This window comes from Rhinopithecus bieti, unplaced genomic scaffold, assembly GCF_001698545.2.
Source record: "Rhinopithecus bieti isolate Rb0 unplaced genomic scaffold, ASM169854v2 scaffold_759, whole genome shotgun sequence".
In the NCBI taxonomy this organism is placed as follows: domain Eukaryota; kingdom Metazoa; phylum Chordata; class Mammalia; order Primates; family Cercopithecidae; genus Rhinopithecus; species Rhinopithecus bieti.
Window position 1 is genome coordinate 2,457,795 of NW_016803631.1, and position 13,360 is coordinate 2,471,154.

Sequence of the window (13,360 nt, forward strand, 5' to 3'; positions counted from 1 at the left end):
TTTTTTTGAGACAGAGTCTTGCTCTGTCACCCAGGCTGGAGTGCAGTGGCACAATCTCGGCTCACCGCAACCTCCACCTCTCTCATTCAAGCGATTCTCCTGCCACGGCCTCCCAAGTAGCTGGGACTACACGTGCCCACCACCACACCCAGCTAATTTTTTGTATTTTTAGTAGAAACGGGGTTTCACTGTGTTAGCCAGGATGGTCTCGATCCCTGACCTTGTGATCCACCAGCCTTGGCCTCCCGAAGTGCTGGGATTACAGGCGTGAGCCACCATGCCTGGCCTACATTTTTAATTATGGTATGCACATATGTTAAACTTTTATACAGAACAATCATTTTATAAGTAAGCCAAGTTAATTCATTTTTATGTTTTTTTATTTAACAACAGTTGTATAAATTTTTTTTATTATACTTTAAGTTCTAGGGTACATGTGCACAACGTGCAGGTTTGTTACATATGTATACATGTGCCATTGTTGGTGTGCTGCACCATTTTTATGTTCTTACTCCAGAGTCTTCAGATTTATGAAGGACAATAAGTAGTAAAAATATGTATGCATGTGTGTATTTCTATTTCCACACCCCCACATTATTTTCCCCAGAAAAGGGTCAAAAAAAGTTTACCCCTCTAGCCAAAAGTTCATTATTTAATTTCTCTTGCCTTGGTTTGACATTAAACCCAGGACTACATTTCCCAAAACTAGTTCTTAGGTGTGGAATGCCTTATATAAAGTGTAATTTGTGAAAATGCAAAAAAAATTTTACTCACAAGTGGCTATAAGCAAGGCAGGCACTTTCATACCCTTTCACTTTGAGAATACATGTGTACACAGAAATATAAGGTGCACGTAAATGGTTCTTCTCTGGTGTGTTTAACTGATTGTCAGCGTAGCCTTGTCACAGAGCATAGCCAGCACTCCAGCCCCAGGAACAAACTCAGGCCCCATCAGATGGGGACAGACCTACCTATGCCAGATCACACACACACACCCACAGCTGCAGTTTATGCCCTTGCTCCCACAGACTCATGTCCTTGGGAATCTTCACTTGGGTACCTGGTGCCCACCATCACAGCTCAGCATCCACACGAGGAAATTCGTTGTGCTGCTTTTGTCACTTATCGTTTCTCCTTTTGATCCAAATTGTTTGTGTTTCTGTTTGTTTTTTTTTTAACTATAAATTCTGTGAGCTCAGGATCTATATCTGAGTCAATGCTGTATAACCCACAGCAGGCGACCTATTGTCGGTGCTTAATAATGTGTTCAAATGGATGCGGAGACACAGAATGATGTGGCCAGAATGAGGTCATGCCAAGCTTCTGACATTTGTGCAGGCCTCCTGGCTTCTCTTCTCTCTAGAGGACTCCCACAGATACTTATGTGCCTGCCGGTGAGTACAGGCCTGGAGCCCACAAAGCAGCTCGGAAGAGGAGGGGAATGAGTGGGAAGTGGGAGACAGGACTTTTAGAGGTAGCGATGAAAAGACTCCAGAAGCGAATGAACGTGGGTATGTGGGCATAGACCCCAGATGGCCCAGCCCTGGTTTCCCCTTCCACACCTTGACACTTTAGTGGGATCTGAGGGATTTCTCCCCAGACCACAGGGCCTTTTAAAAGGAAAGGGCAGCCTTGCCTCTCTGATGGTCCTGACCTACAGGTCAGTGTACTCTCCACATAAGGGTCCACAGCTTCACTCCCTACAGACTGAACTGGGGCACCCATGTCCTTCCTGAAGAATGCTAGCCAGCTGTCTTCGCAGGAGTTCCCTGGGGAGACAGGCTCAGCAGGGCATTGTCGACTCTCAGCAGCATCTATCTGTCTTGGCCCAGGAGTAGCAGCTCAGAGGGCTCTGGGTCTGGCTGCCCCTCGGAGGCATCACCCAAGGGCAGCCACTCAGCTACCCGTGATGCCGAACAACTCCTGCATGAGGGGCGTAGCAAAGGGGTGTATGTCCTGGATGCGCAGCAGCCGCTGGGTGTGCTGGGCGTTGATGCTGCGGAGCTCAGTGAGCATAGCCATGATCTTCAGGAACAGGAACCTGCGTGTCGGCCAGAGAAAAGGTTGGGGGTGCAGCCCGCCCTTTCCCTGACCTGCAAGCCTCGGGGCTGCTCTGAGATTGCAAAAGCATAATCTCTGGACATTTCAGGTCAGCCAAGAGACAAGGCTTGGCTGAATTCCGTAAGCTTCTCTTTCACGCTGTGGATGAGAAAAGCAGAACAGCCTGCCCGGTACTCTCCCCACTCCCATCCCATCCATGGGAGTTGTGTCTTTTTTTTTTTCTTGAAAGAGACAGGATCTCGTCCTGTTACCCAGGCTAGAGCATAGTGGCATGATCATGGTCTCACTCCAGGGTCAAACTCCTGGACTCAGGAGACCTCCAGCCTCAGCCTGCTGGGTAGCTAGGACTAGAGCACATGCCACCATATCTGGCTAATTTTTTAAATTTTTTCTAGAGTTGGGGTCTGGCTATGTTGCCCAGACTGGTTTTGAACTCCTGGCTCCAAGGGATCCTCCTGTCTTGACCTCCCAAATTGCTGGGATTATAGGTGTGAGCCACGACACCCAGCTGCAGGAGTTGCATCTTTGTACACAGAGACCTCCGTGGGAAAATCCAGATATTGCTGCTACCAGTTTGGGGGTGTGGGGCTGTCACTGCCTTCATTAATGTCCAGGGGCCAGGACTGAGCAGAGTCGTTGTGGAGGTTAGGGGCTGCAGGCTGGAATCCCTTCCTGGAGCTAGCTTTGGATCCAGTATCTGAGATGTACCATATCCTCAGTATCCCACGATGGAAAAGAAAGCTGGCACTTCCAGCCTTCTGCCTCCATACAAGGAAGGGTTGAGCAAAGGACACCAAGCCAAAAAGAAAGCTGTGCAGGCCAAATAAGGATTTCAGTTTATAAGTTCACACTATAATACTCAGTGTTGGCCTTAACTCTTCATGGCCTTGGGCTCAGTACAATCCAAGTTTGTCTCTGGGCCTGTGGGCATCAGTTTGGGCACTAGGTCACAGGAGCTATGGAGGACCAGTGAAGGTACAGAAGTCCTTTTCTGGGCCACATCCCCCTGTTTGCTTGTGTTTTTCCTGGGAAGTGGTTAGGTAGTGCTCAAAAGTGTGAGCTTTGGACCTGGTCTGGCTGGCTGTACCTCCAGATGCCTCCCTCTGGCTGTGAAGCCTTGGGCAATTTCCCTGAACCTTGGCTCCCTCACACCACCCTCACGGGTCCTCACCCCCTGCTGTGCGCACCTATGAGCAGGCTGGGGCCGATTGCATTCAATGTAGGACTTCAGAGTAATAGCGAATTGCTCCTGCAGCTGGTCCACCACGCGGTGCTGCACCACACCTGGGCGGTCTGGAGGGGAGGGGAGGGAGGTGTGGTGCAAGATCATGAGGCAAAGACAAGCTCAGTCCAGCCCAGAGTCAGGGCATTGCTCACCAACCACATTACAGAGCTGGAGTCACCCAGGCAGGGAAGTGAGGGAAGACCAGGGCTGGGCATCACCCACTGACCCCAGGAGAAACCAGCGATAGCCCCCATCCTGGCTGCACAGTGAATGAGGAGCAAGGCTATGGATTGGGACCTTCCCTGGGGAGGGCAGATAAGGCTGGGGGGATGTCAGGCAGCCTAGGGGAGACCCTCACCTGGGGAGAAGAGGGAGATGGCCTGCATCAGCACATACTCCTCCTCATGTAGCTGCAGCTTCTTCAGCATGTAGTGGAATTTCAGCATGGGCTCCAGCAGAAGTTGCTGGAAACCACCTGTGGATGGTAACAGGATGGAGGGGCAGCTTCTCAGCAAGCTGACCAAGATCCTGTCATCCCTCACCAATATCTTGTTTTCCACCATTCCGTCTTCCTGCCCGGCCATCCCAGAACCTGCATATCCTGGCGTAGCTCCCTTCCTCCCACAACTGCAGTGTTTCCCTCCCTCTGCCAGGGCAGGCAGGCTCTCCCAGGCACCTGCAGTGTCTTCCAAGCAGTAGGACAGCCGGCCACACTCCCAAGTTCCAGTCTCCGCGTTGAACACTGTGTTGAATCTCAGCTGGCACAGCTCAAAAGTGGCCCCCTTCAGCAGGGAGATCTGGTCCTCGATGGGCAGGTCCCTGGCAGCAAGGATGGGGAGGGGAGGACAGCTCCCTGAGAGGCGGCCCACAGGCCGGCACCAGCAGCCATCCCATAATCCAGAAGTTGGGGGCAACAGGAAGAGGGAGAATGGCTCCTTTCCCTGAGGATGACTGCAGCTGCTGTCTGACTGCCTCTCATCTCTCCCCTCACAACCCAGCAGACAACTCTGCCCCCCAGCATCCTCTCCTCCCCTGCTATCTCTGGGAACTCCACCCACTGAGCTTGGCATCCAGGTCCCTTAGAGCCTGGCCCCATCTCCTTCAACTCCTATACAACTCCTGACCTACAACTAGTGCTTTGGCTTCTAGTCCCTGGCCTCCTCCTTTCTGCCTCAGTTTCCCCCTTGGAATGACTGCCCCTTTAGTATATCCTGCTAGCCCCTCAAGCCAAGCTATGTCTTTGCCCCTCTCAGAAGTCTTTCCAGAATGCAGTCTCCCCTTTCCAGAGTGCAAGTGCCGCCCTTTTGGCCTGAGCTCCAGCAGTGGGGATGTTTGCTTCCTGCGGTCAGTGTTGGGTTTAATGTGCACACACGTATTTCTACTGTTTCCCTGCAGCCCGGATGCCTGCAGCCCCAGTCCTATCGCCGGAACACAGGCCTCACCATGGAGGTGGCTTAACAAGCCTCTGAGATTATGGTTACACAGATACCCTTCTGGTCCTGCAGGGACCACTCCCTCCCAACCTGGGAGGGACCCCCACCTCCCCAGTAAGGAGGCATTCCTTACAAGAAAGAAGCGTCACAGCCTGAGAGGGGGGCTGCTTACTCTAGGTTTTGAGGAAACACTACCTCTGGCCTTGGCCTCTTTGGGAATTCAGGCCCTGTGCTACTGGCACCCATCCTTCTTTTAGATCCGTAACACTGAGCTACAAATGCCACGGAATTGATCTTGTTCTTCGGTGCCTCCCCATTGCCTGGCTTAGGAACTGGCATCGAGCTGGCTTTGGTACTTCCAAATCTACCCTCCACCACTGATTAGCTGTGACCTTGTACAAGTTTCTTATCCTCGGGAAACCTCAGTTTCTATCTGAGAATGAAGACAGCAGTGACACCTCGGGTCACTGTGCTCAACATTGGTGGCCATGAGAAATAGCAAGTGGGGAGCCCTGGTGTTAAATTGTCAGTCACTGGATTTCACCAAAGATCTTCCAATGTCCACATTTATAAGTAGGCTTCTCTCCCTGCCCCTTTAAGCTAATTTGCCACCATCTGACCCCCATTCCAAATCTGCTGTCAGCATCACCCGGTTAAATGTCATGCATGACCCCTACAGGGCCAGAGAAGAACCTCTGGGCTCCCAGACTATAACCTACCCTCAACCTGCTGAAGAAACCAGGAGCTTCTGGCAGGCGTGTTTCAGCCCCGCTTGACCAGGCCTGGCAAGGCGAGGTGGCCTACCCAAGGACAGATACACCTGGTACCATCCCTAACCCTAAGATTGCAGACATATTCTGGGGCTGTGGTTCCTGCCACCCCAGGAAGTTCCCACATCTCCCACTAACCCCAGTTGCCCCGTGGTTGTTGCCTCCACATCTAGCTCTGGGGAGACCTGACCCTTGGGCTCTGAGGACCACCCAGCCTCCCCATGGCCTTCGCAGTCTTATCTTGTCTATTTCTCTCATTCTTTGGTCTGGAACTGTCAACATGTGATTCCTGCCCCTTTAAGTGAGAGTAAGAAAGATATCCGAATGCCCACTCTGTGCTGGGGGCTCTTCAGATGTGTTCTTATTTCACAGAACAGCCCTGCAGGGGAAGCACTGTTAGCTTCCATTGAGCAGGTGGACAGGCAGAGACACTGGCAGGCCCACAGCCATAGAGCAAGGCCTCTACTCCCCCGCAGCACTGGCTGCCCTGGGGGGCAGGGCACAGGAAAAGGAGGGTCTTCTGCCACCAATATCCCCCAAATTCAGGATCTACCCCAGGCCCTTTGAACCTCCTGGCTACTTCCAGTTCCTTTCCACACCCAACCACCCAGTCTCCATGTCCTACCTGAAGTAGGAGATGACTTTGGCAAAGTTGATGATGCCTTTGAACATGTAGGTTGACATGTCAGCCATGTGGGGCAGCAGGGAGAAGATCTCTTTCCCGCCATTGTCGGCTGGGGGTTTGTAGTTCCAGACACTGCCATCCTCCCCCCGCAGCTGCACAGAGACCTTCACAGACCACAGATCTTTCCTGATCTGGCTCCACTTGGCAGCTTCTTCCCTCGATGGAGCCTGCAGAGACTCTGGCATCTCACAGCCACTAAGCACCCCTGGCAGCTAGAACACATGCCAGGAGGCAGAGAGAGGAGAGACAGCATGTGTTTCCATAGACAGGTCCCAACTCAGACCCCAGCCAAACGTGCACAGCCATAGTTGCAGCCCGAGAGGATGCACAAATGCAGGCATTCACATCCACATGCATGCATGTGTCCCCCACCGCCCCCCCCCAGCATTTGTTTCTTCTCTCTGGTGTTCTCTATCAGATGAAGGTGCTTTGGGGATCTATGAATTAATGGTCACACACGTCCCTGCTTGGTTAAAATGGAGGGCAAGGGGGACTCCAACCATGGTGTGTTGTCCCAAGCATTCCAGATGTTGGGCTCAGGAAACTCAGAAGGTTTAGGGCGCTATGGATGGGAAGAGCCGATCCGAGGTCACTGGGCTCATCCAGTTCTTTGGGCTGGGAAGGGCCACTTGAGATATCTATCAGTGCAAAGGGGAAGGAGGGCACTTGGAGCACAGACATGGTTAACGTGCCTGGGATCAAGAAACACCAGTTCACGAAAGTCACACCCCCCAACAGGTCCTGACCCTGTCCTCATAAAGTCCTGAATGCCAGTAACACTGGGGAACTGCCTAGCTTTCCCTCCACTTATTGCTCAGACCCAGTTCCTACCTGCTTTAAAGGAGACAGCAGCGATTTTCAAACCTGAACCTGCAACAGAATCACCCGGGGATCCTGCCCCTCCCTGGAGCTTCTGATTCAGGAGGTCTGGGACGACCTGAAAATCTGCATGCTGATGCTGCTGACCCAGGGACCACACTTGGAGAGTCTTTGGGAATGAGACTAAAGCTTTGAGGAGCTGGCACAGATGCAGGGCCAGCTCTGCAAATCTACCCTCCACCACTGATTAGCTGTGACCTCGTACAAGTTTCTCATCCTTGGGGAACCTCGGTTTCTATGTGAGAATGAAGATGGCAGTGACACCTCGAGTCACTGTGCAGTTCCTCCTACCCGGAAATTCTTGAAATGGGAGAAGGTAGTGTCAAAGGTTTTCATCTGAGCGTCCATCAGCTCCTTGATCATCATCCACTGCTCCTCCGTCAGCCCCTGCACTCCCGGTGGCTGAGTCCGGATCCGTTCTCTTTTCTTCCTCTTGATCAAGGCCCGCCTCTCCTCCACAGCTGCGTCAGACATGATCACTGCAGGGACAGCGAGGCTGGCTCAGGCACACGTGCCCCTGGTCAGCCTCCAGCCCCCCGGGGAGCCGCTGCGTAACCCTCTTAAGGCAGCAGAAGGCATTGGGTAAAAGGGAAAGTAATGGTGACAAGCAATTCTCCCCTGTCTGGACTCAAGAGGCCTGTGGGCTCCTCTGGAGTAACACCTGGGTGAGGACAGAGGTGAGGTGCGGCTGGGGTGTCGCCCTCTGCAGTGGAGTTTGTGAGGACACTGTGGGGCCCTGGCAAGAGCAAGGGCTTCAGAATCCAAAGGCGCTAGGCTTGCATGAAAACTTTGCCACTTACTACCTGTGACCCCAAGCAACCTCCTTAACCTTTCCTGCCTTCAGGTTTCTTCTTTGTAATCCAGAGAAACCGTGTTTACCTCGCACTGCTATTAAATGAGACCTTGCATGTAGGGTGCCTAATATAGTTCCTGGTACATAAGAGATGTTCAGTAAATGGCATCTACTGTTAGCATTTTCGGATGAATTATATACCAAGACTCTTCAGAGGTGTCTGGGTCTCCAAGACCCCAGAGAGCTGGGCTACAGCTTAGCAAGAAATAGCAGCTCCAGACACTTCATATATAGCCCGGAGCCTTAGGGTCTTCTGTGGATTTCTGGAGCCCACTCATGTGTGTAGAGCAAAGCTATGAGGTCCTTGGTCGGGAGAGATCAAGAACGGCTGCCAGCAGCCTAGAGAACTTGAAAGAAGCAGCTTTGGGTCCCCTTGTGTTCCATGGAGACAAAAATGCGCTAGAAGCATCTAGCCTTTTTTGCATGAGCCTTAATCTCAGAGTGACCTAGGAGTACAAATATATCAAAGTTAAATAGGTAGAATGAGAACACCTCCTGTCACCTGTCTGCGAACAGTTCCCCTGTAAAGATCCAGGTCTGGTGCGGATGGTGGGCGCTAGTAGCTATAAAGCGGGGGGTCCTATCACCCATGTGGCTCCTGCTTCCCTCCCCCAGATTCACACCCCTACCCCCAAATGTGGTTTCAAACCATTACAACAATTATGAAGGGGACAAAAAGAATCATGTAGGAGCAACTGAAGGGAGACAGAGGGCACGCCCTGGCAGGGTTGCCCAGCACACATCCCAGGACGGAGATTACAGACTCCCTCCATCACCCAGCGGGCCGGCTGCAAGCGCTCCCCCAGGTGACTGCCTGTTGCACACCGACACCAGCTCACATGTGCACGTGTGTTCACGCGCACACTCGGCGCGCATCTCCACACTCGCATGCACACACCCACGGCACGTCTCTACACAGAGCCGTGCACCCCGGCCCCGGCCCGCCCGCTCGCCCACTGCTCACTCTCCTTCTTCATGCCGCTCTCCAGGCACTTGCGCAGGCGGCAGGCCTGGCACTGTCGCCGGGTCTTCCGGGTGATCTCGCAGGCGCCCTTCCGGAAGGGGCACCTCAGTCGGGCGTTGCGTTTCATGGCCCTCCTGTGAGAGAACAGGGAGCAGAAGGAAGGATGCACGGGTGCCCGGGCCCTCCGCCTGGGGCTCCGGGCCACACCACCTCTCTCCCCAGCCCCTACCAACTCGGGGAGGGGCACACTAGCCTTTGCGTCCCAGCTGGGTCAGATTTTATGGGAAGGGTGTAGGTGGGCGTCCCTAGAGGTCCAGGACTCGGCTAGAGGGGGCAGAGCGGGGGAGGAAACCTTTTCTGGCCATTCCCGCAGGAAATGGGACACGTGCTTTTCGCCGGGCCTGCAGCCTCAGAACCACTTTCTGGGACACTTCCGCTCCAGGCCCATCTTCAGCTCCTTCCCTTCTTCCTGAAACACCTGTCCCCTCCTCTTTCACACCCTTGTTACCAGAAAGTTCCCAGGGAGATGGGCCTCTTCCTCGATTTCTCCTCCTTAAAGGAGGAAGCTGAGGAAAAATGACCCCAGGCGGGTAAGAAACCAGAGAAGCCCCCTGTCGCCTTCCCCAGCTCCCCTTCCAGACTGGGCAGCCAGGGAGGAAGGGGTGAACTATGGGGAAGCTTTTCTACCCTACGGGGCAGCGGCTTCCCCATGGCAGAGTGGATTTCCCTCGTTGACCTAGGGGGCAAGGAGGTCGAACGCCTGGAACAGCAGAGCGTGCAGGCGGGACCCACGGGCCCCGCACACCCCTCTCTGCGGTGCGCAGAGAGGCAATGGGGCAGATGCCTTTTGGAGACTGGGGTACAAGATCACCTCCTCCCAGCCGGAAAGTCCTGCTTGTCCCACAAAAGACACGGTCAGTGCAGCCCTACCTTTGCTTTCCCCATTTCCACAGCTGGATGGAAAGAAACAATTTCTCCCTTGGCTCTGGCCTCTGATTCTGGTCCAGAGTGGAAACTGAGGGAAGGCTGGCCCAGGAGCATGGAACAGCTAGGGAGGGCTGCAGAGTTCCCTGAGGGCAGGCCTGGGAAGCTGAGCCAAGCCCGCAGTGACCTGGCAGGGGCAGGTTTGAGGATGGAGGCCTCGGGCCCGGGACCAGTGACCAGCCCAGGGGCATGTTCTTCACAGACGCCATCACTGCCTTTTGCCTTCCCAACTGGCCTGGGTAAGAAAGCCCTGATGCTACATCAAAGTCCACCGAGAATGGGTCAAAGATGAAACCGGGGCTCACACTGATTAAAGGTATGCTGTGTATCAGATATTAGGCTAGGTACTTTGCAGTTTTGTAAATTTAGTTCTCAAACTCTGTGAAATTCATAATCTCATCTGCCTGGCACAGATGAGGGAGACTGAGGCTTGGAGAAGATGGATCCCCAGCTGTCCTCCGGGTACATGACAAGCTGAAATTTGAATCCAGGTCTGCCTGATACTGGATTTAGCTTTTGCCCACTACACATTGCCTCTTTCTGAGAGTCCCAGGAATAGTACCCAAATGAGGAAGGGAGAGCAGAAGATTCCCACATGCTGAGGCAGGATGCACAGACACTCCTTGGGCAGCCTCTTCTGTGCCAGCAGCACCTGGAGCTGGTGCAGACATCCACCCTCTTCCACGCAGTCACGTGGCGTGTGGCCAGCTCAGGGACATATCTGCTGCTCTTTGCTAGTGACTAGCTCAGGCATAGGCTGGGCCTGGCTCTAGCCAATGTGAGGGGACTTCTGGGAAAGATTTCCTTACTCTCAAAGATGGGCCTTTTTGTGCCTCTGCTGAACATAATGATTCCTGCCTGGGGCCCCGGCACTGTGCCCCTATAAGGGGAGCCAGACTGCAATGAGAGCTCTCGCGTGGGATGGCTGAAGAGAAAAATGGAAAGAACTGAGCTGCTGAACTCACCAACCTGGAGGCCTTCAGACTTCCTGTTAGGAGAAGTAATGCGTTTTCCTTATTGCCAAACCAATTTGCCACAAGGGTTCTGTGACTTGTAGCTGAACCCAGCCTGACACTGCTGATATGTCTCACCCCTGTTACAACTCATGCAACACGAATGTTCATTTCTCCCTGGAACCTGCCCTTTTCCATTTGAATGCCCAGCCACCAGGAAGAACTCTGCAAAGGGCCATCAGGCAGGCTGTCTTGGAAATGCATGAGGGTCCCACATGTGGCTCCTGAGATGGGAGCTGCTCCTTGCATACCCTGTGCCCTCCGGAGGGTGCACCTGGAGGGCTTCCTCACACATGGCTTTCTCTCCTCCCCACCCCTCCCCTCCCTTCGGTCTGCTTCTCTTCCCATGGTCTGAGCATTTATTTTATGCCATTCTTTAGGAAACAACCACCCCAGAAGGCGAATGTGAACCCTTGGATTTGGGAGTTTCAAATTCCTTACCTTTCACTGAGTCATTTTCCATTTTATTCAAGAGCACATGGAGAAACCAAGGTATATCTTAATGGAAGGAGACCCTTCCCGGGTAGAACAGGAAGACTGAAGATGAATGATTCCTCTGGGATATAAATGGCTCCCTTGAGACTAATTACAAGGCCTTTGGGTAGGCCACCAGCCCACACTGAACCTGGGGGACAGGTCAAGCTGAGGCCCTGAGACGTTACCCAGTGGGTTAGTGGCAGACCCCAGTTAGGTGTGACCCAGCGTGTCAGTGGTGGCAGGTGGGTGAAGGCTGATGGGTAACTCTACCTGAAAAAGCCCTTGCATCCTTCACATGTCATGACATTGAAGTGATAACCAGTGGCCTTGTCCCCACATACACGGCAGATTTGGGGACCCCCAACTTCCTCATCTGCGTTGACAGGGGGCTTTCCAGGAACAGACTCTGTGTCCTCACAGTGTACAAAGTCAGCATGGTTCCAGCCTTCTTTGGGTCTCACCTCCAGGTTTGCTTCTGGGCCTCGTGGACTAGAAATGAGGAAACCACAGAGAATGAAAAGACTGGACAGGCATGTGCAGAGGCCTCAGAGGAAACACTCTGTCCCTTCCATGCATCACTCACATTTGGGCCTGTGGACTCAGGAACTGACCTCTCATGGGGAAAAAAAGCAGGGAATGGGGTTGGAATTGTTATAAAGAGAGCCGTAATCATGACGTTTTGTACACAAAAATAGAGCCCTGGAGTAGAACCTGTGAACAAGAGCATGGGAAAGACAAGGGCAGGAGGGAGGCAGAAATGAGAAGAAAAGAGAGCAGGCTGTCTGGGTCGGATCATGGAGGCCACAGCTGGGTGGACTGAGGTTAGGAGGCCACGACCTGGCCAGAGGTCTCAACGGGGAGCAACTCGTGGACAGATTACTTGTTCAAGATGATTTCTGGGATTGGGACATTGAGGGAGGATAGTCCCTCAGGTGGGGTGTGGCCTAAGCTCCCACAAGGAGCTAGAAAGGCTGGGCAGAAAGAGAATTTTCAACTAAGTAGCCAGGCAGATGGGGAAAAAGTGGAGGCGTGGTGGGCAAGATCACAACATGGGAAGAAAGATGGCCTGTGGTCCCAGCAGAGTTGGGGTCTAAGTGGATATTGAAGAACTTGTGCCTATTAATAGAGCTGTGGCTAAGCATGGTGGCTGATGCCTGTAATTCCAGGGCTTCGGGAGGCTGAGGCAAGAAGATTGCTTGAGCCCAGGCGTTTGAGACCAGCCTGGGCAACAAAGTGAGATCTTGTCTTTACAAAAAATATAAAAAACAGCCAAGATCGATGTCGTGAGTCTATAGTCTCAGCTACTTGGGAAGCTGAGGTGGGAGGATTTCTTGAGCCTGAGGGTTTGAGGCTGCAGCCAGCTAGAATCATTCTAGTGCACTCTAGCCTGGGTGACAAAGTGAGACCTCATCTCTAAAAGAAAGAAAAAAAGAAAAATAAAATGAGCTGTACTCAAAGATGCCCTCCCCAGGCAACTTCCACCTTGAGAGCATAACTTGAATTCTACTTGGAACAGACATGGAGAGTGTTCAGTAGAAATGGGGGACTATACTTTTACTACCATCCCCAAAAGTCTCTCTAGGCACTGACTGACAAGGGCAGCCACCACCACAAATGATGATCCTTTTTCTAAAGCCAAAATCGAAACTTTAGTAAAATTCTAACACATAAATTTCTGTTTCTAACATCATGACAGGTGACATCTGACAGTTTCACCTGTAAGAGTAAATAAGGAATTAATCTGTCTCTGACCCTGGCCCTCCATTGCACTGCGAATAAAATACATTGACCGGAAACCTGAACTGAACAGGCATAGGGGAAAATCTCCCTGATTTTTCAAATCATGATCCTGACTTTATGTAGGTTTCCAGACTAAATGTATACTTTAGGCGTTCACAAAAACCTCAAGCCAAAAAGTTGATTTAAGATTTAAAGTGCATTTGGGTTGGTAATTCTCCCAGATACCCACAAAAGCAGACAGAAATCCTCCTTCTTTTTTTTTTTTTTTTTTTTTTT

The 13,360-nt window shown here is 52.3% G+C and overlaps 1 protein-coding gene across 6 annotated transcripts in view; it reads right to left on the reverse strand.

Annotated features, from left to right (window-relative positions):
• NR1I2 (nuclear receptor subfamily 1 group I member 2) overlaps positions 1-13,360 on the reverse strand; it is a 40,477-nt gene that overhangs the window by 3,557 nt on the left and 23,560 nt on the right. The window contains exons 1-8 of one of the 6 annotated variants that reach the window (XM_017891486.1): positions 11,615-11,829; positions 8,871-9,004; positions 7,345-7,532; positions 6,115-6,386; positions 3,963-4,105; positions 3,645-3,761; positions 3,249-3,354; positions 430-2,041 (exon numbers count right to left, since the gene is read on the reverse strand). In XM_017891486.1, coding sequence (XP_017746975.1) covers positions 1,897-2,041; positions 3,249-3,354; positions 3,645-3,761; positions 3,963-4,105; positions 6,115-6,386; positions 7,345-7,532; positions 8,871-9,004; positions 11,615-11,646 — 1,137 coding nt within the window. In that variant the 5' untranslated portion in view covers positions 11,647-11,829 and the 3' untranslated portion in view covers positions 430-1,896. The other 5 variants (XM_017891480.1, XM_017891459.1, XM_017891471.1 and 2 more) reach the window with 5 other exon arrangements.